Source organism: Spea bombifrons, chromosome 4 (genome assembly GCF_027358695.1).
Source record: "Spea bombifrons isolate aSpeBom1 chromosome 4, aSpeBom1.2.pri, whole genome shotgun sequence".
Classification (NCBI taxonomy): domain Eukaryota; kingdom Metazoa; phylum Chordata; class Amphibia; order Anura; family Pelobatidae; genus Spea; species Spea bombifrons.
In genome coordinates, this window is record NC_071090.1 from 60,780,602 (window position 1) to 60,793,866 (window position 13,265).

The 13,265-nt window shown below is 38.3% G+C and overlaps 1 protein-coding gene across 1 annotated transcript in view; it reads left to right on the forward strand.

Moving 5' to 3' along the window:
* The window catches only part of COG5 (component of oligomeric golgi complex 5), a 146,146-nt gene that overhangs the window by 1,256 nt on the left and 131,625 nt on the right, over window positions 1-13,265 (forward strand). Inside the window, exons 2-6 of the mRNA XM_053463199.1 lie at window positions 3,239-3,378; window positions 4,161-4,218; window positions 7,616-7,670; window positions 7,753-7,822; window positions 9,277-9,397. Coding sequence (XP_053319174.1) covers window positions 3,239-3,378; window positions 4,161-4,218; window positions 7,616-7,670; window positions 7,753-7,822; window positions 9,277-9,397 — 444 coding nt within the window. The remainder of the gene's footprint in view (window positions 1-3,238; window positions 3,379-4,160; window positions 4,219-7,615; window positions 7,671-7,752; window positions 7,823-9,276; window positions 9,398-13,265) is intronic.

The window sequence follows — 13,265 nt, forward strand, 5'->3', positions numbered from 1 at the left end:
GCTCTTTTTGCAATTTCTTTTAAGAGAAGTTGTTGTGATACAGAAGGATCCCACAATAAAGCAGAATCCATACTTTTACTATTGCAATGGGCATCAAGGGTATCCTACTTAAAGAAACTGTACTTCAAGGTGGTTAGTCACAAAAAAAATGATCTTGGTACATTTGTATTAGTTGTAATTGTCTTTGTAGTTTTTTTTTTTTTTTTTTTTTTTTTTTTTTACATAAAGGCTATAGAGTGCTATAGCCCCTTTTTTTTTTAGGGAACTATGTGTATTTCCCTCAAGATTGTAAGCTTGCGAGCCCTGCGTAAATTGTTGGCGCTATATAAATAAAAGATAATAATAATTTGGTTTGAGCTTCAATGAAGGTATTATAATGTAATTTCTCGGTGAGTTGTTGTCTTTGTATTTGAAGATATTAAAAAGTGAATAAAACAGTTTTATTGTCTTCTTAAAATTGTTAGCTGACGCTTTTAATATATATAGAGGCCCTTAGCTAACTGTCCTGATTTATTATTGCATCTGAAGTTATTGGCTCGATTTTAGGCCGCATCCTTAAAGTTTGGTTCTATTTTAAAGAAAAGAAAAGAAAAAAACACGTTAGTAGAATGGTAAAACAGTATTTTACCTAATGAACAGGAATACATGTATATTATCATTTTTGGTATCTATTATGCAGTTAGTCAGCATATGTTATTTACAAACTGAAATTTGGAAAACCAATAGCCATTTTAAGCCCCCCCCTTAATTCCACAGGGGCTTCTAAGGTTGAGCACTAGAAGGTCATGTCAGGTCATCATAGAAGCCCCGGCAGAAGTGGTGGGTAGCAGCAGAGGTCTGCACGTATTACACAGACGTCCACTGGCTGCCAGAGAGGCGAAACCAGGTCCCCTGCAGCGCTGCAATATGAATTGCACATCCCTGTGCTAAACCCTTATTATAGGCCGCACCCCCGCTTTAAATACTTAAAGTGTGTGTGGGGGGCTGCGGCCTATAATTGGGCCAATATGGTATATGATATCAACCACCACTTGGGACCTTTTGGGCTAAAATACATTTTTTTTAAAGAACTGCTAGAATAAACATGGCAGTGACCTTGAAATTGTGGAATCAAAGCCATTTATTTATTATTAAACTATAACAAGCGTAGTGCATATGGTAAAATACAAAAGGAATTGTTTATGCTGTCTATAGTAAGCTTCCACAGCTTCTTCCCATACACTCCTCACACAAACACTGTTTTGGTACTATACAAGTCATTCTCATACCCTACGCCCCTTGAATTTGTATGGCCAGGTTGCAGGAGTAGTTGTGTTTTGCCATAGTTAGCTAAGGGCTGATGGGTCACTTTCCTTTTAGTGTACAATTTGATAAGTACAAAGAATAATGATAATGTAGAGCCCAGTTGAATTTAAATGATTTCGATGCAATGTAAATCCTCCCGTAGAGTCACTGTAGCCAAATGCTAAATAGACTATTCCCTTTGGCACTTAATGTTTCAAGCAGATTTCTTTTTCATCCCTTTTCCAAATCATACTTATTTTTCTTCATTGAAGCAGATCTTTCTCTGTTCCAAATGGAAATATTTCAAGGCCATCTGCTCTTTCATTGTTCCAATATACGTTTTATACAGGTCACTGAAAATATAAAGCAAGTTAAAATATTGTGTTTGCGCGGTTAATATTCTTGTTGTGGGTATAATGCTACATACTGGCATGGAATTCAGTTTATACCCACAGAGAAAACAAACATTTCAAACGTGTATTAGATGGTACCATACGTAAGGGTCACTAATGGTGTATGTTGAATGATGCACTCTGTTGTGTTAGTTTACATTTTTTTTCTACAATAATTGAAATGCTGAGCTCTGATATAAAAAGTATATCCACCAATATCATGTTTGTATGTCTAGGGTGTGAATAAGAGTCAGTGTACATTATCAATTGGTAGCACAATGTCTGCTGTAGAAAGACTGTATATTTTAACCCCTTAATGACCAATGACGTGCCTGGCACATCATGGTATTAAACAAGCTTAGGACACAAAACACCCACCCTAGGATGAGCTGTGACTGCTCCAGAGAGATGGCAGCCCGTTCATTTAAAAAAATAACCAAGCTGCCAAAGCTTCCAAGAGAGTCTCTGCAGACCATCTTGAGAAACTGGTACTGCATTCAACCATGCAAGTCAATGGAGCCCAGCTTCTAATCACCATGTGGTTAGTAAAATATTAAAAAAAATTAATTAAAAAATGGTAACGTTCCAAGTTGACAAATGTGCACTTCCCAAATGTGGCGTTTTACCTCCCAAACGGCCTGACAAACTAATACATGGGGGTATCACTGTACTCGGGAGATGTTGCTGAACACATATTGGGGTGTTGTTTGACAGTTGTTTATACCAAGAGCTGTAAATCCATACATAAAGTGAAATTTTTGTGATAAGTTTGAAAAAGGGTGATAGAAGAATTGGTACATGGAAAGGGTTAAAATACCAGCATTTGATATACCTTGGGATGTCTAGTTCTCACAAATATATGGTTTGATTGGGGTAAATTGCATTGGCCGGCTTTAAAGATACACGAAATAGCACATGGGGCAGAATGACCAGATTTGGAAAAAAAAAAAATGTGTTTTGAAATAGCAAAACGCTACTTGTACTTATTGCTCAATAACTCAAAAAAACATAAATTTCTAAATTCAGGACAAACCGTAGAATCTATTTAGCAGGTTTTTTCATTAGCTTTTTTTTTGGATGAGTAAAAGTTTTTTTCAAATAAGTGTTTTTTTTTTAATTTTTAAACATAGTTTATTATTTTTGTATAGGAAATTAGATGACATGATCAAAATATCGGTATCTGAAGAAAGCCATTCTTGAAAAAACAATATATAACTTGTGTGGGTTCATTAAATGGGTGAGGAGAAAGTTACAGCTAAACACGAGCACCGCAAAAGTGTTAAAAAAACAAAACAAAACAAAAAAAGCCTTGGTCACAAAGGGTACAAAAAATAAAAGGTCCTTAAGGGGTTAATGGCATGGATTAGTTTCCAGCATCTCGTTTAATATTTCTAATGACCAATTGCCATAAAGGTTATGTCATTGCAATTTTTAATGTTTTTCCTAAATTGCGTTGTGTATTCTGCATCTGGTGTTATCAAATTAAAATTCTATCTGTATTACGATTTTTGCATATTGCAGCTAGAGCTCTGCTTTATTTATGTTTCACTTTGTGGTTTCAGAATGCTACACTGATTTTCTGAGAGATGATTTTGATGTTAAAACATACACATCTCAGTCTATCCATCAAGCTGTCATCGCAGAGCAGCTGGCAAAGCTTGCCCAAGGTATCAGTCAGTTGGATAAAGAGCTTCACGTGCAGGTATGAGATCCTTTGCTGATTTTATAACTAACCTGAATTCAAACGTTAAAGCTTAGTTTTTCATGGTCAATTGACATTTATTTGCTGAGGTTCAAGAAATATCAGGCCACCACCATCATCATTTATAGAAATAAGGCTGTATTCACTCAAACACTTTTCCTGCCCTGGCAATCTTGTGGTTGGATAAAGCAATTAGCCGTTATGCTAGGACTTATTGAACAGTCCTGCCTGGACTCCAGGTCACCAAGATATCAGAAAATGTTGATCTTCCTCCATGCCCAGCAGTGCCCTTCAAGCGGTTAACTGAATTGATTCACTAAAAGGGAAAGTTGTCTGCAGAGTATGTAGGAGATTTGTGGTTTGAACTCCTTGACTACATTAGACACTGCAAAGGTCCAACCGCAGTGGGCTTCTGCTGCAGAAGATCTTGGTGGCCCTGTATAAAGCATAGTTAAACTGGTGAGATTCCTGCAAAGTCACCCGGTCTGGTCAGTTATGCATTACGTAGAACCAGCCCTTCTTGTTAAGGTTTGCAAAGGTTTGCAAAGCTTTGGCTAAATTTGTAACCAAATATATCAAGATATTTTATTTCTTTCCTGTCTAATTCAATGTTTGTTTCATAATTAGTTAATAAATTGTGGCTTGTTAGAACAAAATCCCATTTTGCATTACATTTTTGTTGGGATGTTTGCCCTTTCTAATACATCATTTGGTGAGATGACATTTTTTTTGGCTTTAGTATAAAAATAAAGCCTATGAACTTTTTTTTGTTGTTATTAAAGGTAGTTGCAAGACATGAAGATCTGTTGGCACAAGCAACAGGGATTGAGTCTTTAGAAGGTAAGTTGTTAAGGTTGTTTTACCTACTCGTCTCCAAGAAACACAAAGTCAAGTTAGCACTTATGACTTTCTTTGCATACCTGTCCAAGTTCTGCCTGATGGTGATGCTGGCAGTCTGGATCCTTTGGGAAACATGTGAGAGTACTGACAGAACTGCTCAGATGTGGAAATGTGGTCTTAATCAACAAGGTGTCTGTGGTGATATAGCCTCGTGTTTATGTTTTTTTTTTTCAATATATGTTGCGTAACGTTTTCTCATTTAGAACTGAAGCAAATCTGTAAATATTTGTACTTGGTTGTGTTGTGAAATGTTTTGTTTTTTTTCTTTGGACCCAGGACTTTTTTTTTGTGTGTTTTTTGCTGTGCCCAGCTGGTGGTGCTGTGTAACACGTATCATGTATTACATTTATTATGGGATTGTGCAAGCCGAAAGTGCTTCTAAGAGCCAATTTTCCCAATTATATTCCCCTTAGAAATTCATTCAGATTGCCCTTAACTGTAATCGGCTCCTCTTCTCCATTTACCCTTCCAAGTCATGCAATCTCCATCTGATCAAATTTAACAGATGCCATGTACTTCTCGCAATGCTCCATAAGACAAAATTAAATTTTCAGCACTGATTTGGTTTCGATACAAAAAAATAGGATCAGCTTCCCTATTGTGATCAGGCACATATTTACTAAACTATAAAATATTCTGTACATCCTTTCTCTCCTGTTTTGCATTTAAAAGGACACTTTGTCCATCAGACGCATATGATATGTTTTAATGCATATGTTCATGATTGGAGGTATTCAGAACCCCCCGTCCCCTAGTTAAATCCGTGCAGGAGTTATACACGTGATATACTCGTCTCCAGTCAGCTCCGCTTGGTCACCGAACACTATGTTTGGTTCTTTCCCTTTATATAAGGCAATAAGTATTTAAGTAAGCATACAAATATCATTGGAGTAGATTTAAAGCTGAATTATTACTTTATATACTTATTTTATAAGTTAGAAGATTGAGCAGCAACAAAGAGACTTGTGTTATTCAAACGCAAGTTACCACAATGATACAAATTTCTCGCTATATAAACATTTAATGCATTTACAAACACAACGTACCCTAAATGTTGATGTATTGATGCGTGCATTTCTAAATACCGTATTTGCTCGATTAGAAGACGAGGTTTTTTTCAGAGCAAATGGTCTGAAAAATACCCCTCGTCTTCTAATCGGGGTCGTCTTCTAATCAGACCTCAAATAGAGGTCTGATTAGGAGACTAAGATCCAGATCCCCCGCACCGCTGCAGGGGACCTGGATCCTCCTGTCTCACCCCCCCCATCATACACACACTTACCGGTGCTTGCTGCTGTATTGCCGGGGCAGCGGGTTGACGTCTACGCGATCCGCGTAGACAACGTCCGCTGCAGCCGGAAGGAGGTGTGGCTAGCAGCGGGGGTTGTCTGCGTCCGTCGCGTAGACCTTCCCCGACTGTCAGAGATCAGAGTTCCTGATCTCTGACAGCCGGGGAAAGTATACGCGACGGACGCATACAAACCCCCGCTGCCAACTCCGCCTCCTTCCGGCTGCAGCAGAAGGCGACGTCAACCCGCTGCCCCGGCTGGAAGCACCGGTAAGAGAGGACTGAGAGGGGGAAGGGGGGTGAGAGGGGGGGGGGGAGAGAGAGAGAGAGTGTGTGTGTGTGTGTGTTAAATGGGGGTATAGGGTGTGTGTGTGTTAAATGGGGGCATAGGGCATTTCTGGAGTGGCGTTAAGGGGGCATTTAATAGAGCACTCTGCCTCCTGAAATGCCTTATACCTCCCTATATGCCACTCTGCCCCATAATATGCCTTTTAACCCCCTAAATGCCAGAGTGGCATATAGGGGTATAAGGCATTTCTGGAGGCAGAGTGCTCTATACAATGCCTTTTAACTCCCTTAATGCCACTCTGCCTCCTGAAATGCCTTATACCTCCCTATATGCCACTCTGCCCCATAATATGCATTTTAACCCCCTAAATGCCAGAATGGGATATAGGGGTATAAGGCATTTCTGGAGGCAGAGTGGCACATAGGGGGTCAAAAGGCATACCATGGGGCACAGTGGCATATAGAGGGTTAAAAGGCATATCATGGGCCACAGTGCCATATTGGAGTGGCAAGCCTGGGGGCAGATGTGCGTAACTGGGGGACAGTTTGGATATTTTTCTCAATCATAGCTTTTATTAAAAAAAATAGTTTACACGAATTAACATTTACTGGTAAAACTTTTTTCCTTTGGGGTCGTCTTATATTCAGGCTTTTTCTTTTTTTCCTAAGTTAATAATCAGATTTTGGGGGGTCGTCTTATAATCAGGGTCGTCTTATAATCGGGCAAATACGGTATATGTGCATCCACCAGTGACTTTTCTAATCACAGCACACATCAGTATATACCAATAACTAATCATACTAATATAATTTTTTTTAAAATTATGGAAATATTTGATTGTCCTCTCAGTAATAGTTCATTAAACTGAAAAAAAATCTGGTTGTTAATATGAATGTCTAAAGAGCTTCACTAGAAAGTAATATCAATGGAGCTAACCCGAATATAGATATTTAATCAAGATGAAATGAGGATATTCTTATATAAAACTTAACTTTCATAAAAAAATATAATAATACATTCTGTGTTAAGTGAGCTGTGCCAAAAAGTCAGTGTTTGTTAGTTTAACCTCGTCTTATCTAGAACATGTTTTATAAAAATATATCTATTTTTTACAGGAACTACATACACTATTTAGAATTACAGGATATTTGTTTAGTCCTCTGCCACATAGTGGTTAAAATATATATATTCAGAGACCAGACTTAGTTTTTAATAATTTGTCTCTTTCCCTCTAGATTGTAAACTTGCGAGCAGGGCTCTATCCACCTAGTATATCGGTTTGTCTTAGTCTGTCAATTCTCATCGTGTCACACCCCTCAAATATATGTATTGTAGTAAGCGCTGCGTAACTTGTTGACGCTATATAAATAAAAGATAATAATAATAATTTGTCACAAGAAATATCCTTATTTATTCTTGATTGTTTTTAGTAGTGTTTCCCTTGTTTACAGTCAAGCATTTTACTATTGAAAACTGAGTAGGTAATATGATTACTGATCATAAAAACTGGAGTACATCAGGCACATTAATAAAACATTTAGCGGTGGTAATTTTAGTAGAGTTTGCACAGCCTTCATAGGCAATACTCTTTCTGCGCACAACTTACATGCCATGTTTCAGATCACAGAATGATTACTGCAATAGGTGAATATGAATGCTGCCTTTTCTATGAAGACTTGATATTTTTTTAACTTTTCTGTGTCAATTGTTGACTTGTATGAAAAGGTCTGATATAAAAAGGACAATGCTTTATATTGTAGGTGTTCTCCAGATGATGCAGACTAGAATTGGAGCCTTGCAAAGTGCACTTGATAGGTATGAATCATGTTGCATATTGCATTCTCAGTCCATAGTTACAGCGTGTCACTATATAATTTTTTTTTTTTTTTTTAATCAGAATACGAACAAAAATAGTTGACCCATATAACAAGATTATATCACGTACCGCACAGCTGGCTCGTCTACAGGTATGCTGTTTTATTTCTTTCTCTGTTAATTTTACATTTGTGGCTTCAAAAGCATTAAGTCATTTCTAGTAAATGGTGTGAAAATCATTTAATGTAATAGTTGTGCAGTCACTAGAATTAAAGTGCAAATTGCAACTCAGTGTAGTGTGGCCATATATTGCTTAATGGAAAACCATGACATTGCCACGAATATCCATAACAAGGAGATGGAAGATATATACTGATGTAGTCTCCCTTTTCATGAAGGTGCTATTAAAGCATAGAACTCACCACTCATTATTCTTAAAAAAATAAATACATAAGATTTGTACATGTTCATTTATTTTAGAAGGCAACCTTTGTGCAATATATTGCCTGCAATAATGAAATTTATTGTTCTGGGTCTGTTAAGTAAATGCCTCCTAACACACGTACACTTGACTGCTTTTCCTTATACGCTGTATATTCTTATTGATTTTCTTTTACTTCTCAAGGGACAATTAACTCTTGAGAGGTTTCCCTTTTAAGTGCTCTCTTCCTGTATAACATGGAGCTGCACAAGTTCCTTTTTTCCCTTCAAATCAATACAGTATTTCATTGCCTTCAGAGCATAAAATAAGTGAATACATTGAAGCCTTCTATTGATGTGGTTTTTACTATGGCAAGCTCAGGGGACGTGGAAACTTCCAGTTTGCTCAGGGATGAGACTTGTGCTTGTCAAATTGACAACAATACAATTTGAGTAAATATCAAAAAATCTAAGTAGAGAGAAAAAAAAACAATGTTACATTATGGCGTTTGGCAGACATTGCCCTACAAACTTGGGGATTTTGCATGTATTATCTTACCTTGCATGCTTGAAGTTGTTAGGTTCATGCTTACTTATTAAGTAATGTAACAGGGTGATGCTTTTTTCCCTGCCATCCCAGGTGACACCACGGATAGCACTCCTCCTCTGTACCTGCGATAAGGCAGGACTCAAATAGTTCTACTTACCGAGAGCTCCTTTTCCCTGCCAGTCGCTGGTGACACATTTGTTCCTTCCCTTAAATAAAGCTATTGCATTCTATTTTGTTTCCTGTGCGGCCTTTGTTATTCATTGAGGCTCTCTGAGAGAGGTGGGGCTTTTAAGTGTTTAAGTCCCTATCCCGGGTATGGAGCAGTCCTATCTATGGTGTCCAGGGATTGGCAGGGAAAAGAAGCTCTCGGTAAGTAGAACTGACTGTTCTGACTGTTATTTTCTTCTTCTGATACACTGGACATGTTTCTGGAGAAAAGCATTCATTTTCAGAGAAGTTCTAAAAGTAAAAGAACTGTACTGGTGAACATGTTTTTCTATCTGTAGTGTAAGAGCATATCTGTAAAAATGTACCATCAAGGACAAATCCCCAAAAATACACAGAGGGCTATGTACCCAATAACACTTAATTATATCCACTTTATATTATTTGATTGTGAATAATCATGTTTTACAGTCTGCTTGTGATTTGCTTCGGAGAATTATACGCATCTTGTATCTCAGCAAGAGGCTTCAAGGTCAGCTGCAAGGAGGGAGTAGAGAGATAACCAAAGCTGCTCAAAGTCTTAATGAGCTGGGTAAGTTCCTACTATATTATATGCATGTGTTTGCTACGACTGATCACATGATTTCATATTAACACAATGGGGAAGGAATTTCTCGTAAGTGAACTCGTGTTGTAGAAAGAGGTACTGTAAGGCAAAATACCTAATGTCCTTATCCAAATGCCCTCACAAGAAAAAGCCAGAGGTTGTTTACAGAGAACTCTGTAGGTTTATGCAGACATCTGCAATGAGTGCTAGTTAAGTCCTAAAATGTTCAGCCAGTACCAGAGCAGGAAATTAGATTTTCCCAACAGTTATCAGATCTGGGGAAAAATCTGGCTTGGAAGCATCATGGTCACTCGCAGGTGCATCAAGTCGACAATGGATAGAAATGTTTCCTTGGGGTGATCAAGCATAGCGTTTTTGCTTCTTTCTACTGATGTTGTCACAATGGTTCTCCACACCTTCTGTTGTAGAGTGCTACAGACATAAATGAAACATAACCCGTTATTGTGGATTTATTCCATTTAATCCCCGAATGGTTGATCATGCACTCTACTGGTAACACAAAGTGACACAGTGGTAACACAAAGTGACAATTAAAGAAACTGACATTTATGTGGCCAATGCTAAAATGGTTGCCCTTTTTGCCATTTGCTCTTCTCTAGAATATTGACATAAAGATGCAGACTGTTAATTATACTGATAGATCAGGTAGCAAAGCTTGTGAATTACACGGTGAATGACATTTGCTATATTTGTGTAACTTGAGCACTTCGAAGTAGAATAATGAACACTGTGCTATATACATGGGTTGGCACCTTGTATGATATATTACGATTATAATCCATCTTTTCAATATATTCAAAGTAATTTGATTACAACCTCCAGCTACAGTACTGTGTTTGTACAGGACACAATGTGGTCTGCATACTAATGCAAGCTTCTTATAAATTACTAAATGGAAAATATCAGTTACAGTTTCCTAACCTGGTTACCTGCTGACATTTCTAGTTTGGTTTTAATTAATCGTTAAACCAATTCATAACAGTCAGGTGGAGAACACTGGTCAAATAGGTGCTTTGGGATTCAGTAAGCACATAGCAATTGGGTATCTCAAATATGCAATCCTAGGCAGTATGACACCAAGCAAACATACCCATACATCTGTAATACTTTCCCTATTTTTGTATTTAGCAGACATAATAAATCAGATTTTCACACACATGTAGGTAATTTGGAGTTAAAAACATAAATTCAAGGGATATGACAAGACAAGAATTGACAAACTAAGACAGACCAATACATTTGGTGGAGAGAGCCCTGCTCGCAAGCTTACAATCTAGAGGGAAATGGGGTGACAAACATAAGGCATAGAGAAAGGGTGGGAGGTAGTGTGGTGGTTGTATCGATGACAAGGAAGTTCTAGCAGCTAAGATGGTATGCTTCTCTGAAGAAGTGGGTTTTTAGATGTTTCTTGAATGTCGGGAGGGAGGGTGAATGCTGAAGGTTCCTTGGGAGTATATTCCAGAGATATGGGGCAGCCCGAGTGAAATCTTGTAGATGGGAAAAGGAAGAGGTGATAAGTGAGGAGGAGAGCCTTAGCCCATGGGAAGAACGTAGGAATCGAGTAGGAGAGTATTTGCTAATGAGGTCAGAAATGTATGGAGGAACAGTATTATGGATGGCCTTATATGTCAGTACCAGGATTTTAAGTTTAATTCTAAATACAGAACATGAGAGATGGAGAGGGATCAGGAGAAGACAGGTAGATTTGGGTATCATCTGCATATAGATGATACTGGAGGCCAAATGAGTTGATTAGTTTGCTAAGAGAGGAAGTATAAAGGGAGAACAGCAGAGGGCCAAGGACTGAACCTTGGGGGACACCAACCGAAAGTGGAAGGGGCGATGATGTCTTGCCAGAGAAGTTGACAGAGAAGGAACGGTTAGACAGATATGAGAAGATCCGGGAGAGAGCTGTATCTCGAATGCCTATAGAAGCAAGTGAGACATTGGAGACTTTTGTTAGAGCTGTTTCAGTAGAGTGAAGGGGTTTGAAACTAGACTGTAGAGGGTCAAGGAGGGAATTAGAGGAGAGGAAGTTAGTGAGGCGATTGTACACAATCCTTTCAAGCAGCTTAGAGGTAAAAGGAAGCAGAGAGATAGGGCGGTAGTTAGTCAAACAGACGGGATCTGAGGAAGGATTCTTTAGAATGGGTGTGATTAGCGCATGCTTGAAGGCAGATGGTACAGTTCCAGATGATAGAGAGAGATTAAATAGGTGGGTAAGTGATGGACCAAGGGATGGATATAGATACCTTGTGAGGTGTGAAGGGATGGGATCAAAGGGACAGGTTGTTGGGTGGGAGGAAGAAGAGTGGCTAAAGCTTCTTCGGTTGTAGGGGAAAAGCAGTTAGTATAGTAGGAGTGGAGAGAGAGAGGTGTAGGAGGGAGTTGTAAGGAAGAGAGGTCTTTTTCTAATAGTCTCGATCTTCTCTTTTAAGTGGGTAGCAAGATCTTGGGCAGTGAGAGGTTTGTGGTATGGGTGTGGAGGGACAGAGAAGGGAGTTGAAAGTAGAAAAAAAGGCGTCGTGGGTTGGAAGAAAGGGAGGATATGAGAGTGGAGAAGTAGAGCTGTTTGGCGAGAGAGAGGGCAGAGTTGTAGGTGTGAAGCATGATTTTATAGTGAGTAAAGTCTTCGCTGGATTGTGCTACTGTGGCATCATATTGCTACTAAATCTATAGTGAATTGGGGTACATAGAAACATAAGGTTGTTAAGGAATTATTTGTTAGGAGGGTTTTAGGGCTTGTTGGCAGTGGCAGAATGGCATCGGATGAAGGCATTAGTGGGGAGTTGTAAGAGAGGCTGAGGGACCAACATCAGGAGACCTTTGTATGGTGGACCTACTGGATAAGGGATTTTGAGGTGTTTCCAGGCTACAATTGTTTTATATGTGTCCTTTTTGAGCACTAAGGGCCCTTCTTCCCGTGTCCTTAATACATAGAGGTTTCTGTTTTATCCATATTTGGTACTGACAGTGACTGTGGCTAAAAACAGATAAAAAAAAAATATATATATGTATTTATTTTAAGAGTTTGGCAAGTGACTTTTATTGCAGTTGGAAAAACATCTAGCGTATAGTGTGTTCCACGAGTCTTGATTGTTTTATTGATTGACATTTTAATGGATCTTGTCTATATGATTTCACAGCTTTGGTTGTTTTGCATTTGCACAGCAGTATTCCACTGAACCAATAAAATAAGGTAGTTTTATAGCTTGACATGGCAGTCATGCGTCTTTGTGTCATGTGTGAGAACCAACAGCTATAAATAAATATTAATTACTGAATACCATTATACATTCTAATTGGTTTAAATGAGATCAGCAATGCATTACAGGACTTTTTAATGCTAAAGGATTCACTCTTGTGTTTAACAAGAATGGCAAAATAATTACATGATTGTAGATGGACTTTAGTTGACAGTATGGTAGCATTAATATGGCAAGTTGCTGGTAGGAAATTTTCTTTGTCAAATGAGGGTTTATACACAGTTTATATGTGTATCGCGGGGGAAGACATCTTAACTTTCTTGCGGGATGCAGGTAGGAGCTCCCACTGACGTAGATTGGCAGTCTCTCCTTCAGATAATGATATGTTTTCTGGCAAGTTGTCGTGACGGTATGGAACCTCATGAAGGTTTTAATGGGTTAACCTTAAACAACATAACATGCATTCATACAACCCTTTGTTGTCACCAACATCAAGTTGACTGTTTAGACAATGTAAAATACATTTAGGTTAAGGAAACAAAAGCTCTGTTGATGACAATTACCCATTTATCACATCTTAAAGTGTAATTTTGTATCCCTGTGTATAGCTGTATAAGGTAAAGTAG